This window comes from Sander lucioperca, chromosome 14 (genome assembly GCF_008315115.2).
Source record: "Sander lucioperca isolate FBNREF2018 chromosome 14, SLUC_FBN_1.2, whole genome shotgun sequence".
Taxonomy (NCBI): Eukaryota; Metazoa; Chordata; class Actinopteri; order Perciformes; family Percidae; genus Sander; species Sander lucioperca.
In genome coordinates this window covers 20,602,350-20,618,569 of record NC_050186.1, presented here as the reverse complement: position 1 = coordinate 20,618,569, position 16,220 = coordinate 20,602,350, and the positions used below count along the sequence as shown (strand labels likewise).

Below are 16,220 nucleotides of genomic sequence, written 5' to 3'. Positions count from 1 at the left end.
ATAACTTGCACCCAAACATGGCTTATTGAGAGTTTCTGTTGCCATGTTGGCGAGCATACAGTCTGTTGTTTATATCTGCAGATCAGTTGGAGCTCTTCTGCTGCCTGAACTGCTCACCTGTGACACTCTGCGGTTTGGAGGGGAGGCGATGGGGCTGTTACTCTCCCGGCTGTGTCGAGATACTGAGCTCAGCTCCCCTGCTGAGTCCGGGCTCTGAGACCTGATCGGTCTCTTAATGTCTGACTTAGAGAGCAGTCTTGCTCGGGGACCGACACAGCCGCTACGTGGCTTCACGCTGTTGTTCCTGTGGTAGGAATCTCCACTGTCCGAGCCGTTCCCCTCTACCAGAGTGGAGCAGTTCCACGGTGGACTGACCCTCCGGGACTTCCTCACAATGCCTGACAGAGTTGTGCAGGAGGAGGTGTCTGCTACAGGGAGGGTGGGATACTCAGAACTGGGACACTCCATGTCCTCATGATGGGGTGAAGATTGTTCCTCTGGCTCATCCTGTTTGTCTGCAGGAGGAGAACGTGTCTCGCTGCTTGCGTTGTTGGAGTTGCTGTTTTGCTCTGTGGGGCTCGCCACCCACTCCTTGCCGTCCTTGTGGCCGTCTGGCTTTGCACCAGGGTCCCCTTTTATTGGGACAAATGCAGAGGAGGCATTAAGAAGAGGGTAGGTAGGTCCGTTGCCCTGCTTCTCCAACAGTAATGTGTATCCACATGGTGCAGTGGGAATTGTAGTCTTGCGACCAGCAGACGTGCCTATGCAAACCTGATGCACAACTGAGTTCTTTTGTGACTTGTCGACATAATAATCATCGAGATCGGCCTTCAGATGGGGGTAGAAGTCCAGGATGCCTTTCTTAATCTTCTTGTATCCCAGGTGCATGATCTCAAGAATGCTGAGAAAGAGGGAGATACAGGCAATCCCTTGCATGAACACCATGAAAACCGTTTTCTCAGTGGGCCTGGAGACGAAGCAGTCGACCACATTTGGGCATGGCTCCCTCTCACACTTGTAGAGAGGGTCTAGGCGGTGTCCATAGAGGATGTACTGACACACCATGAAGCTGACCTCCACCACTGAGCGAGTCACGATGTGAACCACATAAGTACACAGCAGAGAGCCCCTCAGTGGTGCTTTGTTGAGCTTCCCCTGCTCCAGCTGCTTCATCTCCTTTTCAATCCTCTTCCGCACCTCCACCAGCTCAGTGTCCACTGCCTCTAGCTCCCGACGGAGAGCCACCTTCTTGCAGTGGCGCTCCTTCTCCAGGGCTCGCAGCTGGTAGATAGCGTGACCCATGTACACCAGGGAGGGCGAGGACACGAAGATCACCTGCAGCACCCAGTAGCGGATGAGGGAGATGGGGAAGGCCTGGTCGTAGCAGACGTTGCGGCAGCCGGGCTGGTCTGTGTTGCAGATGAAGTCTGACTGCTCGTCGTTCCACACGTCCTCGGCTGCGACGCCCAGCACCAACATCCGGAATATGAACAGGATAGTCAACCAGATCTTGCCGACCATGGTGGAGTGGATATGCACCTCCTCCAAGATGCCTCCGAGGAAGTTCCAGTCTCCCATTTTTTACATTAGAAGTGCTGTAATGAATAAAGAGCAAAAATCAAAGTTATGATTATTAATAAAGCCAGACGGATAATGGATTTTAGAGGCCGATAATGATATAAAAAGATATATAATATGCATTGTATATGTAAATATGATTTAAAAATTTGAAAATGATACATCGGCTGATAGTATTTTCAACAGATGCGTAACAAATACAATCTTGAAACAGATCGATTTGTTTTTTAAAGTATATAAATACTAGTACTAATTTACGTACTTGTAACAAAGAAATTCCTACAATGTGGTATTGCTAAGATCCAAATACTTCTTCCACCAGTGCTCAGAACTAGGTTTTCAATTATACAACCAGTTTACCCAGTTACAACAGAACCCAAACCCATTAGACACTAATTAAAATGTGAAGTGTTATGTGTAAGTACTAATCTAATAGTATTAAATAGCTGCATTAGGACTTAATGTGTTCTTATTGTTAAGTGAAGTGTATGGCAACATTGAGCAGCATCTTATTAAAACAATATAAGATATATTGGTTAAATTGGTAATCATTAGACATTACAAATCATATCAAACAATAATCAATCATTTTAATCCATGGTGTTATTCATAAAAAGTTACTGAAAACTGTTTTCCTACAGCAAAAGAGAGAAAGCATCGCACTACGTAAAGCGGATCTATTCAGCTCTCTGTAATTATGTAAAGAAATGACATGACTTACACAAAAAGGTCAAATATTTATTTTAAAATTAGTTAACTTACCTTTCATCTGAGATATGAAATATAACCATAAAGTCCTTTTGCAATAATGGTGCTGATGCTGTGGAACACAATCCTACAGGCACATCTTTTATTTTTTTTATCTTCTTCTACAAGGCGAGAATTCAGTCTCCACTGTTGGTTAAAACTGGACAAAAACAAATGATCCCTGCTGGCTCTTGTTGTTCACAACTTATAGCCTATGAAAGACAAAACCAATCAATACTGTTGCAATGCTCTGTTGCCATTTACCTTGCAGCAGTATGAATGGACTGACTGCCAGTTCCTGATAGTCATCAGGGGTGAAATGTGTTGCAAAGCATGTAACAGTTTGCCGCCCGTTTCTGGTTGAACCTAAAAGACCCTGAACTAGTTTGATCCTCTAAATTCACACAGGACACAAGGGATGTACTGGGTTTGATGGGGATCTTGCATCTGATTGTGCCTTGAAAGTGGATAATAATCAATAAAATGCTTCTGAAGAGGATCAATATCCTGATTTAATCTGAGACCGGACATTGTAGGATTTGTTAAAATACAAGATATCCCACACTCATTTAAAACAGCAAGATATAATGCATTAGAGCCACACCAAGTTAATGTCCGGGTCACTGCTCTGTTACCAGTGTTGAATGGTGTCGGTTGTTGCAGCTAGATCTGAATCATTTAATTGATTAATTGGTTGATAACAAATTAATCTACAACGATTTTGATAATTCATTATTCATACTTTTTTTTTCTCCGCAAGCATGCATTAAGAAGCTAGAAGCAAACATGAATTGCTTCCAGCTTCTTAATTGTGAAGATTTGATGCTTTTCTTTGTATTACATGATAGTAAACTGACTAATAATAATAATAATAATAATAATAATAAAGCAACCTAAAGGCATCATCTGGGCTGTGACAGGGATTTGTTTTTTTTTTACAATTTTCTAGCATTTTATAAACAAAAGGATTCAATTGAGAAAATAATTGGCATAAAAACGTCATTCACAATTTCAAACTGTCTGACCAGTGACCAACAGTCCAAAACCCCAAAATATTCAATATACTATAATAGTAGATGAGGAAAAGCAGCAACTGTTAGAAGTTTTACTTGAAAATCAAATCTTCTGTCGCCTAATTGAATTTTTTTATTACATTCTTCATTAAACTGACTGAACATTCACACAGAAAAGAGTTCATAGACACACCAAGGTAGTTTCCTTCCTCACTACAGAAAACATCCAAAGACCAGCTTCATGAGCCACTACATGTATAATCTGTATTAGTAATTGCACTGGGTAGCATATAATCTAACACATTTGTCTTTTACTATTTATAATAAGGTATTATTTACACGAAATCCAAACAAATCCCACTTATTTTATCGATTAATCACTTTGAATAATGGGTAAATATTGCCATCCCAATTTCCCAAAGTTCCACATCTTCAAATTGCTTGTTTTGTCCATAACAGAACAAAAATTTACAAAAAAACTTTACTTTCATGAAGGGATTAAGAAAACCAGTAAATTTTTTCCCTTTTGTTTGAATGACTGCAGACCCATTTTTTTGTTAATCGACCTGACAGGGAGTGACAGTGCCGCATCACGTACAAAACAAAGTTCAAGAATCAGGGGATCAGAGATGGTGGGCACAACAAATGTAATGCTAGACAGACTTAAAACTGTTTGCTACATTACAACTTACAACATCGCAAGAGTGGCAGAGCTTGAACCAGCAACCCCATTATTAATGGTGAGATCATATCTCAGTCATAATATAGTATTAATACAGTACTACCTTGGTTCAGTCTGTTCTGTATTGGTACCAACCCTGTGCTTAATACCAATATTCTTGATAAAGTAACTCACATCAAGCCTCCATGCTGTCATTGTACTCGTTTAATCAATGTTTGTATTTTTCAATACAGGGATCAATAGGGCACGTCCGATTTCATACATGGTTGCTTCTTCGCTGTGAATGTAATTTAAGTTGTTCATCCTAGCTACTGATCCATTAAAAGGAAATCGATGTTCATGGCTGGACTGGTCTGTTTTCCATGCAGATGACTGCAGACTGTGATTTCACTTATTCTCATAATACTGAACACCTATTCATCAGGCTATTGGATGGGAAACTCTGAATTAATTCTCCTGATGTTTCCTCCATATTGTCTCCTTAACTTCACAAATGAAGTTAAAGGGTTAGTTTGTATATTTTAAAGTGGGGTTGCATGAGGTACAAATCATTTATCAGTGTATATTTATGGCGGTCGGCACGTCCCCAGTTTGGAGAAACAGACAGGTGTCCTGACACAGAAGCTAAGCAACGTACTGCTGTGGATGGGGGCAGGAGCAACACGCATTTTATCCACCTGAAAAAAAAACTACCTAAAAAAAAAAAAAAAAAAAAAAAATCTACTGTATATCTGTGTACACTAAATTTAGAATATTTTCACCGCTTTACCTTACTTTCAGACAGCCCTTTCTGATGGGGAACTCAAGCAGTTGTGTCTATGCTCTCTTTAAAGCCACCACACTCCTTTGACAAAAACAGGTAGGATTACTCTTTGTTAAATTACTGTTTTTGTTAAAGGAGTCTGGTGGCTTTGAAAAGAGCGATACAAACAGCTTCAGTTCCAGTGTTGGAAAGGGCAGTTTGACTGCAAGGTAAAGTGGTGAAAATGTTTTACACATAGCGTACACTTAAACTAATATTGATATTTTAGTGGGTCCTTTTTTAGATGACTAAAATATGTTTTGCTTCAACAGCAGTTTATTGCTTAGCTTCCTTGACAGAACTAGTATCCGTTTCTCCAAACTGGGGGGCGTGCCGACCGCCATCTCTTGCAGGTTATACACAGACCGTGGATAAGTACCTTATACAACCACAGATCCAAACTATCCCTTTAGCTTTTTCATCTTCATATAGAGCTTGGCTGCCTAGTGTAAATACCTATATTAATAAACTTCAGTGGACCAATTTGTATCTGCATGCAGAGTTTAGAAACTAAAGTCACACACCGTTTCCTTATACTGAATGTTATCCATTTATTACTGAAAATAACAGTTTATTCCTACTAAAGATAGAAGATTAGAGAATAGAACATGCAGTGACACAATTCATTCTGAAGGAAACCATCAACAAAGTCATGTAAACACCAACAAGCAACTTTTGTTCCTCCTCTCAACCAAAATTTGGAGAATTGTTTGGAAAATAAAATACTTTTGGAAATCATACAGAAAACACCACAAAATTAAAACAGATTAATGTACATTTTTTTAACAGCTTGTGGTTAAAGTCAATGGTCGACAACATCTTAACACTTAAGGACCACAGCAGCGTTTCTGTGTATTTTTGCCTCAATATTCATACTTGACGCTACTGCTGATCATTTTCCAACTCAGACCATATCCTTTGCATTTTTTGTTTTTCTTCCTGGCAGCCACTGACTCGTTTTCAAAGTATGACAATCATTGTCTTGCAGAGACTAAAACTTGAATGTCAAAGTATGCTTTTTTTTTAGATTTATATTTGTGTTATAGAGTTATATTTGCAGGTTAATGCAGTGCACTTTTCAATTCAGTCTGCTACTTTGACAATTGATGTTGATGATCATCTCAATAATGTTCACTGACATGTTTTTAAACAAACATTTCGATACAGTAAAACAAATGAACACCTGTGGCTGAAAGAAAGGAAGAAAAATCAGGTCAGCAGTAGAGTAAAAAGTACATGATTTGTTATAAATGCGATAAAGCACACAGAAAACGCTGGTTTGGTCCATCAACTGACTGGATTCATTTTAAAATACTGAATGTTCTTTTTTTGCAAAAATGGGTGCATAGGGTTTAGAAAACAAACCTATCAATAACCGTATATAAAAAAGACAATTATTCCTGGCCGACTACCACTCAACACAGAAACCGCCACTGACTGCATCATCTTTCTAAATCGGGAAAATCTCATCAACGAAATTTCATAAAACCAAACAAAGGACCACCATTGTTCTTAAAATAGAGCTGCAAAAACAAGCTTTCTACCAACGTTTCAGTGGACGTTACATTCATGTCAAAATGAACATTTGTTGACAAATGAACCAGCTCTGGTGCATCTGACATATACAGATAATAGGGGGAGCAGGTACTATTCTAGCGTCCGCCTGACTTGCGTCCAGCCCAGGATCGGGACCGAGAACGCGAACGAGAGCGGGATCTTGATGCAGACCGGGACCTGGAGCGGGATGGGGAGTGTGTCCGTCGTACTTCTTCCTCGGTGTAATGGGAAGTTGACGCTGGGTTGGCATTTTCTCGCGGAGATGCAGATTTTGAGCGTGAACGAGATCTTCCTCTGGACTCTCTCCGAGGCCTCGGCCTGTATCTGAAGACACACGAGACCATTTAGACACTTCTGTGATTATCTAAACTCCTGTGCACTCAACATAACTGTCCTGTGTGTCAAATGTACAATAGGTCTTTCCAAGAAATTCTGCATTTGTAAGTGTATTTGTACAGTAACACCTCTTCCTAACTGGGTGCGATGCGAACGGGCAAATAGATTGTTTCGGCAAACAGGCAGAGCGCTGTGTCGCTTGTTTGAAAAAAAGCTTGCCTTGGCTCTATTTTTGTGAAGTTTCACGCACTTCCTCAATGCCATTGGTCAAAATTGACAATGAAACTGCATTCCAACTACATAGAAACAAGGCTGACAGAAGGTAACTTACCTTAGCAGAACAATAGTAAAGTGCTAACCTAGCTGAGTTTCAGAGGAACACAGCGGTAAAAGGCAATGTTGACAGGCTTTCTCATGGATTTTAGTAGACTGAAAAAGAGCAGTGTTGGAGCCATAATGTAACTTTGTTGTTTTTTTGTTTTGTTTTATATAGCACTCTGGTGACATGAATGCATATGCAGATTTGGGTAAGATCACAGGGTGGAGCATTGTCACCGGAAATGCATATAGGGAATCAACAGGTACAGGTGTATGGCAAAGGGCAAAGCAAACAGCTTTTTACCGTGTCAGCGTGGCGTGTCAATGGCATCGTTTGATTTGTGTTTAACTGGAAAGAAGATTGAAACTTACCTGAAATGAAATATACTGAAATTTACCTGTGCTACGGTGAGCATGCCGTCACTGAATAAATGGGTCACTGCACTCATTTATGGCGTGTTAGCATGGCTACATTAGCCAGGACCAGTCAAATCACTTCACTGGCTGTCTCAACAGTCACCAACTTGAGTACTCTATAATTCAATGTGCGTACACAAATGTTGAAATTACATAAAATGCCCGTCCCTTGTAGCCGTGATAAATTAGCCTGAAGCTTAACGCTAATGCTTACCTGTTCAGGAGGATATTAGCCAACTATGCGTCCTTTTGGGCTCTAAGCTGTCTCCATCTTTCAAATACATCTCCAATATTTACCCGGGGTTTGTTACGTCTCTGGTCACGCTACTGTTGGAAACATGCCAAGGTTTTTTTTTTTTTTTAGGTCGGGTAGAATCTATCTCCGTTGACCCTGTTTGATTGTTTGTTGCTTCCATGGCTGTACCAACGTTACAGCTGTAGCGCGCTGGGATTACGTTTTTACAGGTATATCTGGCAACCCGGCCTGGCTGTCACGACTGGACAGTTGATAACAACACACAGGCCAAAACACAAACAGAAATTCTGTCATGGAACGGAAATACTTGCATTGATGTCAAAAACAGCATTTCAACTTAGCATGTTCCCTCAATATGTGATGTTCATATTGTGGTCATTTTTGGATTTAATACAGTAAATATATTACATATTGCACCTTTAATGTATTGGACATTGGTTTATTGGCAGCCCAGAACACGCGTCCGAACAAGTTCTCCCTTTCTTGCACCGTATTGGCCTCATGTAGGTCTGGTTAAAAGACTCTACAAGCAGTGTTGGCTAAAGGCTCTGGATCGTAACAATAAGAGGAAACGTTATATCACATCTACCTTCACTCCTTCAATAGGCTTCTGTGACCCTCTCTATGATTGTTGTTGACTGAAAAAGAGCAGTGTTGGATAAATATCACAACGAAAAAAATCCCATCCCCTCCTCGTGGTGCGCAATAACTCGTAGTATATCTGGACAACTATTCACATCCCATTGGCCACAGTATGCTCCCTTGCTCTATGTTAGGAAGAGGTGTAATACAGACAGTACCATGACCAAGACAGAAAGGGAGTAACAGATGCAAACCACAACCTCTGTAAGCAGTCAAAGAGAAGTTGTACCTTTCATCCTCGCGGCTCCTGCTTCTTCCTCCATACCCTCGTCCACGAGACCTAAAGACAGACATGGAAAGGTTATTTTCCCTTTCAAATAAACATTTAAGTACAGCAACTGTGAGGAACAAGCCTGCTGAAAGTAAAACTCACTCTCGAGGACTCTCGGATCGTCTGCGATGTCGATCATAAGAAGGGCTGCGTGACCTGTATCTGTCGTAGCTGCGACTGCGCGACCGTCTGCGCCGGCTGTCTCGATCGTAGTCGTCGTATCGAGATGACCTGCCTGGAGAATGCCTTTCCTTTGACTTCATCTGATTTGGTGCTGATGTTAAAAATTAGACAGTGAAGAGAGGTTGTTAGAGCCCAGACTAGAAAACACAAAAAAGCTTCTTTTTTTTTTTTTTTTTTTTTAATATAACAAAGTTTGGAATAAAGGTGCCTGAGCCCTACAGAGTGAATACAGGGTGCACCTCTATACCAGGCATTACAGCAGACGTGAACCAGTTAACACTTCCATGACTAGTTTGTTTGGTGACTGCAGTGAGTATATGCATTAGAAGATAAATTATCACTGCATTGCTAACAAATAGGTCTTGAAGAACATTTTGATGCGTCATATCAAGATGAGCACTAGTTGAACTCAGAACTCCACTCAAGTTTAACAAGTAAGCCATGGTGGTGAGCCATTAATGTTATAAGTTGTAAAGAAAAACCGATAAAGGTTCTGGCCACGTCCCAATCAGTCATAGTAAGCATTTTTCCGTTGAAAGGATGAATATTTCCTCCCGTTTTTTCTTTTCTTTTATCCTGCTACCACAGCACTTTGTTACAGTTGTTCATTTCACTCACTTCAATTATCAACGCCCTCTATTCCACCTCTTACATACATGTTCTGTCAGCAGAAAATCTAATTATCACTGATGCTGTTAAAGATGGCTTTATGCCATCATTCTAGCTCCCACACCTCTATCTACCACTGTATAATTTAAGTGGCACTGACTAAAACAGCAAAAAAAAAACTCCATTAGTATTTGGTGGCAAAAATAAATAAAAAAAGTTGGACACTTACTCTTTCTGTCACCCTGGGCAAACTGGATTTCAATCTGCCGGCCACAAACCCACTTCCTGTCCAGGCTGTGAAGAGCATCTTCTGCATCTCGCACATCCTCAAATATGCTGAGTAGTTAAGGGTTTTAGTTTGTTGTCAGGCCACACAAATCAATTATTTTTTTCTCAGAAGGGTGAAGTAAGAGAAGGAAAAACAATGGTCTCCTCACATAAAATATAAAAACTCCAATTAAATTATTTAAGTTCCACCCGTCACATCAAGAGATTTGATATAAGACACAACAGTTTAAAATGAGCACAAATTACACAATACTTGATATGATATAGCAAGTGAAAAAGAAAAAGCATCAAAGAAATACATCCTCTGTTCATTTTTGTAGAGATAAAAGATGAAGCAAGTTTTTCAAAGAAATCAAATAATTGTCTGAGGGACGAGGACTACAAATGTATAAACAAATCAAAATACATGAAATTTTAAAGTTTATTAAATTCCTTTAAAATTACAAAAGTCATTGATATAACAAAGAAAGCTGATTTTGTTGTCATGTCAAATTTGTGGAATTGTCTTGTCAGGATACAAAATAATTCAGACTTGTTACCTTCGCCCATGCTTGACTTTGAACTTCATCTTGATCTTTACACTCTTTAATCGACTCCCACAGAGACTCGGGTTTCCTGCTTGCCTTTTCCTCTCAAAACTCTTTTCTTTTCCCAATTCTTTGCCGCCATATCCAAGCTTTGTCTCCGTTCCCTTTTCCTCTTCATGCTTTACTTTCTCTTTTCAACCTTTTCCCTCCCTCTGATCCTGAAGGTCTGTGTGACTTGTCTTTACAGCTACTCTACACGGGTCTTTGTTACTCTTTGTGGCCGGTTCCACAACTGGATGCTTTTACATTTTCTGAAGCAATAACAGAGAAATATGTGTGTTAGATATTCAATCAAATTAAGTGAAAAACACGTCACAAAAGCATATCTTCTCTGCTGAAATGAAATTAAAATGTTTTGTTAGCAGGAGCACAAACAGCAAAAACAAAATAATTGGGAAAGGATATTGAATGTATGCAAATCCTCTTGGTCGACGTGTATGGAAGTCAAGTGGGATGTAGACATCCACTATTGGCCCATAGCGGCCAAACTCACGCCGCAAATCCTCAGGCCTGAACACCGTAAATACAAGTGTGACTCAACTGACCATCACGGGCAACTCTACCTACATCACTAACCAGTAACAACAGCTGGGAGAGCAGCTGATGAGAAGGCTAAAGGGACAGTTCACCCCAAAACACAGTAACACTTATTAACTCTTACCTGGTAATCCGACCCATCTGTCCACACGGTTTCTCTGTTATTATGTCAAGTTCGGCTGTTGCCGTTTTATTCTAGAGGTTGTATTTTGTTTTGGAACAATTATATTGTGTTTTGGGGTAAACTGACCTTTAAGATACGTACACTAATTTGTTCAACATGCAATTCAATGTAAACCCCACTAAGAAGTCTACAACTTGACATCAACAGATGCTGCAATGTTGCTCTATTAATGTTGGATTTTTATAAAATGTTCAAGTTCAATTTATCAGCAAATAAAAACGAATTATGTCTGGAGGGCATGGGTTAATATGTTACCAGATTAGCACCAACATCCTTTGTCAAACATTCTTACACAAAGTGCGTAAACATCAAGTAGTTTTTGTTCAGATATGTATTCTGACACAACCCAAAGAGTTACAACACACAGCAGAAAAGCATAGTTCCATACAGCATTTGATAACACGTCTCTTTTGTTCTGCATAGGGATTAGGGAAACCTTTGCCACTGTTTGATGATGTGCAGGTAAAAAGGCTGATATTAAACTTACTATACTGTAATATAATGTTACTAGAATTAGGTAGCATATGTGTTCTTTTTAAGCATCTTTGAAGTTAGTAATATTACTAGTTCACACATTATTCAGTTTGCCAAAAGGACATCCTTATCCTTTTTAGTATTTTCCAAATAAAAAAATGAAGTATTTTTAAGAGACAATATGTGTGGAGTCACAACAAACGCACCTTTCTGGCCTCTCCCGTTGTTAATTAATTCCTGAATGGTCACCTTGTCGGGCATTAACCCTCAAGACCCCTCCGCGAATCCCCTTGTCGGGGTTTCAATTTTCACAAATGACTGGCTCGCTCTATTATTGTCCCTATTGACCGTAGAATGCCGTGATGGACCGACCAATCAGAATCGAGTACACAACCAAGACGTTTAATAACTTAAAATGAATAACGGTTAACTGAAATAACGGGTTGTAACCTAACAATTAGCTAGGCTAGTTAAAATTAAGTATGATCAAATGAAATACTATGTTTTACGTCTTTTACCTGCAAATTACCAAAACATGTACTGTAATATTGTTCATTATTTAACGTTATCTTATTTATAAACATGTAACCGAGCACAGTAAACGTTTGACAGAAACGCAATGCAAACAAAGAAACGTTACAAACATATTCAAGCATAACGTAGACACGTTATCACAAATGTTTAATTTTTTTTGGTAATTTATACATTTGAAATATGTGAGCTGCAGTTTATAAATATTTTAAACTTAATGCGCCTCTGCACGCTGGTTTAACGTAACTTGAGGCTCCTACCAGGAGGCTAAACTTGGCTGCTAAGCTAAGTCAGCTAACGTTAGCTATCGCTAACATGAATAGCTAAACGTTAGTTAACGTTAGCGGGTGATCTGTGGTTCTCATTGCGTCTGAATGTTGACTCACCTGGACTCATCGGAAATGTTTCTGACGAACAAAGACGTGTTTGGAGGCCTCATGTATTTGGCCATAAAGTTACACTCACACAGCAGAAGAAATGATTTTCGTCAACGAAAATCTGAAGCGAAAATATTTCTTCAGCTTCTTCTTCTTCCCTATGGTTTATTGGCGGTTGGCAAACCAACTTAAAGGTGCATTACCGCCACCAGCTGGACTGGAGTGTGAACGACAAATACATGCAGAGAAAAAACCCCGAAAGAAACTAAATTGTCATTACTAAATCAGTTTTTCTTATAAACTTGATAATATTTTGATATACCTTGCCTGCTGTTTTCCACAAAAAAGCTTGACAGTGAAAACGTGTAGGGTCTGCCTTACGAAGTTTCTAAAAAAGTGGTCTCTCTGGGTATGTATTCCTTGCAATGGATTATGTGTTCAACAGTTTCTGGCTGGTTACAGTATGTGCATTTTTAAGTTGAATGTTTGCCTATTTTATGTAATGAATAAGACCTGTATGACTAATTCTAAGACGAGTAATACTATTTTCTTCCTACGTTTAAAGCCCACCCTCCTCCCATCACCAACAGTCTTTATATATTGTAAAGATGCATTCCTGTTTCACTAATGTCCCGATATACTCCTAGCATGTCGTTCTGATGAATGTTTTGTCTTCAGCTTTGCTTAGTGGAACCTGTAGGTCTACATATGTAATCTTGAGTGCTTGTTTTGCCAGAATATCCACCTGCTCATTTCCCTCCACACCTATAGGCAGGAACCCAAACTAAACTTGTGAATATGCCCTTAATTTGCATTATGTACGTTATAAGAAATATTTCATTGATAATATCTGTTCTAAACGATGATCTGCCTGATCTAATGCTAGATAGTGCTGACAAACTGTCAGATGCAACAGTGGGTATTTCCTTCTCCTCTGTAATGCCAATAACACTGCCAAGAACTCTGTGGTGTACTGATAAATGGTCTGATACTCTGTTCTTTATTGATGTATCACTCACCGGGATATGGCCTACACTGCTGCACCTGCACACCCTTTGTATGGATCTTTAGACCCGTCTGTAAAAATGAAAATTAAGTTTGAGAAATTCTTTTTTTAACATATAATTCTGGATTCTATGCGCCATACTGAAAGATGTTCTGACTTATTCTTCAATTCCTGATGTATATTGAGGTCTACCCTTGGCAAGGGGAATAACCATGGAGGAATGGAGGAGATTGAAACAGTAGGGCTATACTCTAGTTCAGTGGTTCTCAAAGTGGGGTCCGGGGACCCCCAGGGGTCCTTGAAGGGGTTGGGGGTCCCCAACAAAAATGGGAATAATTTATTTTCACCATAATTTCATCCGTAAATCATAACACAATGACAGATTGTATGACTATTTTGCTCATGGGTTTCCTTCACTTTCTGTAATAAAACATCTAAAAGCTAAAATTCTCAGGTAGGGGACCCTGGGGCAAAGTCTTATCAGATGGGGGTCCGTGGTCTAATTTGTGTCAGTTTAGGGGTCCTTGATGTGAAAAAGTTTGAGAACCACTGCTCTAGTTGACCTAATCCAATGCTTTAGCATCACCAAGCATCCAAAACTCAGATGAAATGTGACTCACTGTGTTCCAGGCAGTCTGTTAAAATGCTCTTTGCAGGATGTAAATCACAATGCCCCTGAAAATTAACCTCGAGATTAACCCAGTATGCCAGCATTAACGTGACTTAAAGGCATCTCTCCCATTCTTAAAGGCATCTCTCCCATTTTCCACCTGCATCGCTGAAACTGGAGATATGCGAAAATATTTGTTGCGCATGCGCACTTATAAGGCGCCTTCTGGTTCTTCCTCTAAATCATAAATTGCGGGATAAGTAACCACAGCGCCCCCTGTCGTTTGGGATAATCACCTCCAGCTGTGGCAGTCGCAAAAACAAACCACAGGTGGAAGAGCATTCAGATCCTTTACTTAAGTATTATCAGCTTAAAGTATGAAAAGTAAAAGTATTCATTGTGCAGTAAAATGTTCCCTGTCAGTGTTTTACTATTATATATTATGTTTTAGGATTACTATTACTGCTGCAATAATGTGTATGTTGCATTTTACTGCTGTAGATGTTTAAGGTTGTGCTAATTTTAACTCCTTTATATACTGTTGGTTCTGTCAGACATATATAGTGGAGTAAAAAGTACAGTATTTCCCTCTGGGATGTAGTGGAGTTGAAGTATAAAGTTGCATAAAAATGTAATCTATCATAAAATGAATGTATACATTTTATGATAAAATGGAAATACTCAAGTACCTAAAATGTGTATGTACATAGTTACCTTCCACCAATGATAAAGCAACCAAACATCGTAGTACAAAGTAGTACGTAATACAAACACGTTGGTTTATTTAATCATTCAAATGTATTCATAAATGTATAAATAAAAAAATAACATTTTATTGTGTTATTTCCCCATGGCTCCCTGCTTGAAGTTGAAAAGGTGTAAAAGGGATCCGTCAGCTGCCAGGTGAGGGTCAGACTCGTTTGCTTCTGCTGATGAAAGTTACGGAGCCAGCAGTGATAGTCTGGATACGTGATAAAGCAGAGACAGAAAAGAAAAAAAAACTCACTCACAGTCTATTTTTCTTTGTAACACCAAATCCCTCGTCTTTAAAGCAGTTATTAAAAGAATTAAAGCCACTGACCTCAACCATGTCGTCCTCTTGGATCTCTCTGACAGAGGTGAACTTTTCATTCTCAGCAATCAGCTTCCCGTCCTCCTCTCTGACGGTGCACTGGTAAAGACCAAAAACATTGCAAGTGATGGAAGTGGTTCATCAATCAAACAAATTTATAGCAACCAATAAAGAATGAATGTAAAAATGCAATTTAAACTCCCCAATTTGCCCCCCCCCCCACACACACACACAAATCACTCATACTTTATTGATAGGGAACTTAAGAGCAAGATGGTCTTTGTCATTTTTCAGCATTTCCTGTTTTACTTTTCTTTCCTGTCAAAAATGTATCCATCCACCAAAGATGTCCAATTTTTTTCATGTTATTGTGTCTGAATATTCAGTTTGGTTGTTTCTTCATTAATCAGATTTCTTTAACTTTACCTGCATGTGGCCACACGGAGGGATATATCTGCTGCTGCTTCCATCATTTTCATCCTGCTCTTTATTTAAAAATGCACAAGAACAGACTTAAGCCTTGCTGAAATTTGCTGACTGAAGCCTACATAGTCTCCTGAATGAAAACAGGGCTAAATTTTGGCATCATCGGCTCACGTCCAACTCTCAGGTCTTCCCTTCTGTGCTAATGAAGATGAACATGAAGATGTTTAGCCTTGAATTACCTTAATCTTCCTGCCATCCACAGTAGTCATCTCAGATTCCTTTCCTAGGCTGAATGAGTGGACTTTGGTGCCAATGGGAGTCTTCATTGTGTAGGTGAAGTCTTTGCCATTCTGCTCGATCACCAACACTGGTTTGAGTTCCTTTCGCATTTTGACAATCATTTCAGGTGCACCTTTAAGGCATATTTTAAAAAAAAAAAAAAAAAAAAAAAAGCAAAATTATATTTGTAATATTTATAATCATACATAAGCAAATAAATCCTTTAGATATGAAAACATTCTTACCTACTACTTTTAAGAACTCCTCAAGGTTTTCCTCAGAATAAACTTTCCAAGTGCCGCTGAAGTCCATGTCTGGTCGTGTTGCTTGCCCGAGGACGTTTGTTGTTCTTGTTGTTAATCCCATCATACACACTGCTGGTTGGCATGTTGGGGACTTGAAGCTCCCTGTTATTTTGACTGAAATTTCCAGAGAGAG

General features: G+C 39.5%; 3 protein-coding genes across 4 annotated transcripts; all 3 read right to left on the bottom strand.

Moving 5' to 3' along the window:
* Nucleotides 1-53: 53 nt before the first annotated feature.
* LOC116047114 (gap junction alpha-9 protein-like) lies at nt 54-3,140 on the bottom strand. The gene is made up of 2 exons (XM_031295655.2): nt 2,341-3,140; nt 54-1,595 (listed from the first exon to the last, which is right to left on the bottom strand). The coding sequence occupies exon 2, from the start codon at nt 1,576-1,578 to the stop codon at nt 70-72; it is 1,509 nt and encodes a 502-aa protein (XP_031151515.1). The 5' UTR covers nt 1,579-1,595; nt 2,341-3,140; the 3' UTR covers nt 54-69.
* Nucleotides 3,141-5,606: 2,466 nt separating this feature from the next.
* LOC116047121 (serine/arginine-rich splicing factor 10) lies at nt 5,607-12,629 on the bottom strand. 2 transcript variants are annotated; one of them, XM_031295660.2, is made up of 6 exons: nt 12,399-12,629; nt 10,692-10,796; nt 9,641-9,744; nt 8,722-8,893; nt 8,578-8,628; nt 5,607-6,703 (listed from the first exon to the last, which is right to left on the bottom strand). In XM_031295660.2, exons 1-6 carry the CDS (start codon nt 12,461-12,463, stop codon nt 6,475-6,477), a joined length of 726 nt encoding a protein of 241 aa, XP_031151520.1. In that variant the 5' UTR covers nt 12,464-12,629; the 3' UTR covers nt 5,607-6,474. The 2 variants fall into 2 exon arrangements, with proteins under 2 accessions (XP_031151520.1, XP_035847225.1); XM_035991332.1 differs by lacking the exon at nt 10,692-10,796 and adding an exon at nt 10,239-10,537 and having other exon boundaries at nt 9,641-9,747; nt 12,399-12,620.
* A 2,155-nt stretch (nt 12,630-14,784) lies between these two features.
* On the bottom strand, nt 14,785-16,188 carry LOC116047135 (fatty acid-binding protein, liver-like). Its single transcript, XM_031295675.2, has 4 exons — nt 16,028-16,188; nt 15,743-15,915; nt 15,087-15,176; nt 14,785-14,966 (listed from the first exon to the last, which is right to left on the bottom strand). Exons 1-4 carry the CDS (start codon nt 16,149-16,151, stop codon nt 14,916-14,918), a joined length of 438 nt encoding a protein of 145 aa, XP_031151535.1. The 5' UTR covers nt 16,152-16,188; the 3' UTR covers nt 14,785-14,915.
* Nucleotides 16,189-16,220: the final 32 nt, after the last annotated feature.

What these genes read in the sequence shown, in the direction of transcription:
- LOC116047135 (XM_031295675.2), bottom strand. Translation starts at nt 16,151, where the DNA reads ATGATGGGATTAACAACAAGAACAACAAACGTCCTCGGGCAAGCAACA. An exon ending in GGAGTTCTTAAAAGTAGTAG is followed by an intron (nt 15,916 to 16,027) that starts GTAAGAATGTTT and finishes TATGCCTTAAAG; the next exon opens with GTGCACCTGAAATGATTGTC. An exon ending in TGGATGGCAGGAAGATTAAG is followed by an intron (nt 15,177 to 15,742) that starts GTAATTCAAGGC and finishes GGTCTTTACCAG; the next exon opens with TGCACCGTCAGAGAGGAGGA.
- LOC116047121 (XM_031295660.2), bottom strand. Translation starts at nt 12,463, where the DNA reads ATGGCCAAATACATGAGGCCTCCAAACACGTCTTTGTTCGTCAGAAAC. An exon ending in AACATTTCCGATGAGTCCAG is followed by an intron (nt 10,797 to 12,398) that starts GTGAGTCAACAT and finishes TACGGTGTTCAG; the next exon opens with GCCTGAGGATTTGCGGCGTG. An exon ending in CGATCCGAGAGTCCTCGAGA is followed by an intron (nt 8,629 to 8,721) that starts GTGAGTTTTACT and finishes GTCTGTCTTTAG; the next exon opens with GTCTCGTGGACGAGGGTATG.
- LOC116047114 (XM_031295655.2), bottom strand. Translation starts at nt 1,578, where the DNA reads ATGGGAGACTGGAACTTCCTCGGAGGCATCTTGGAGGAGGTGCATATC.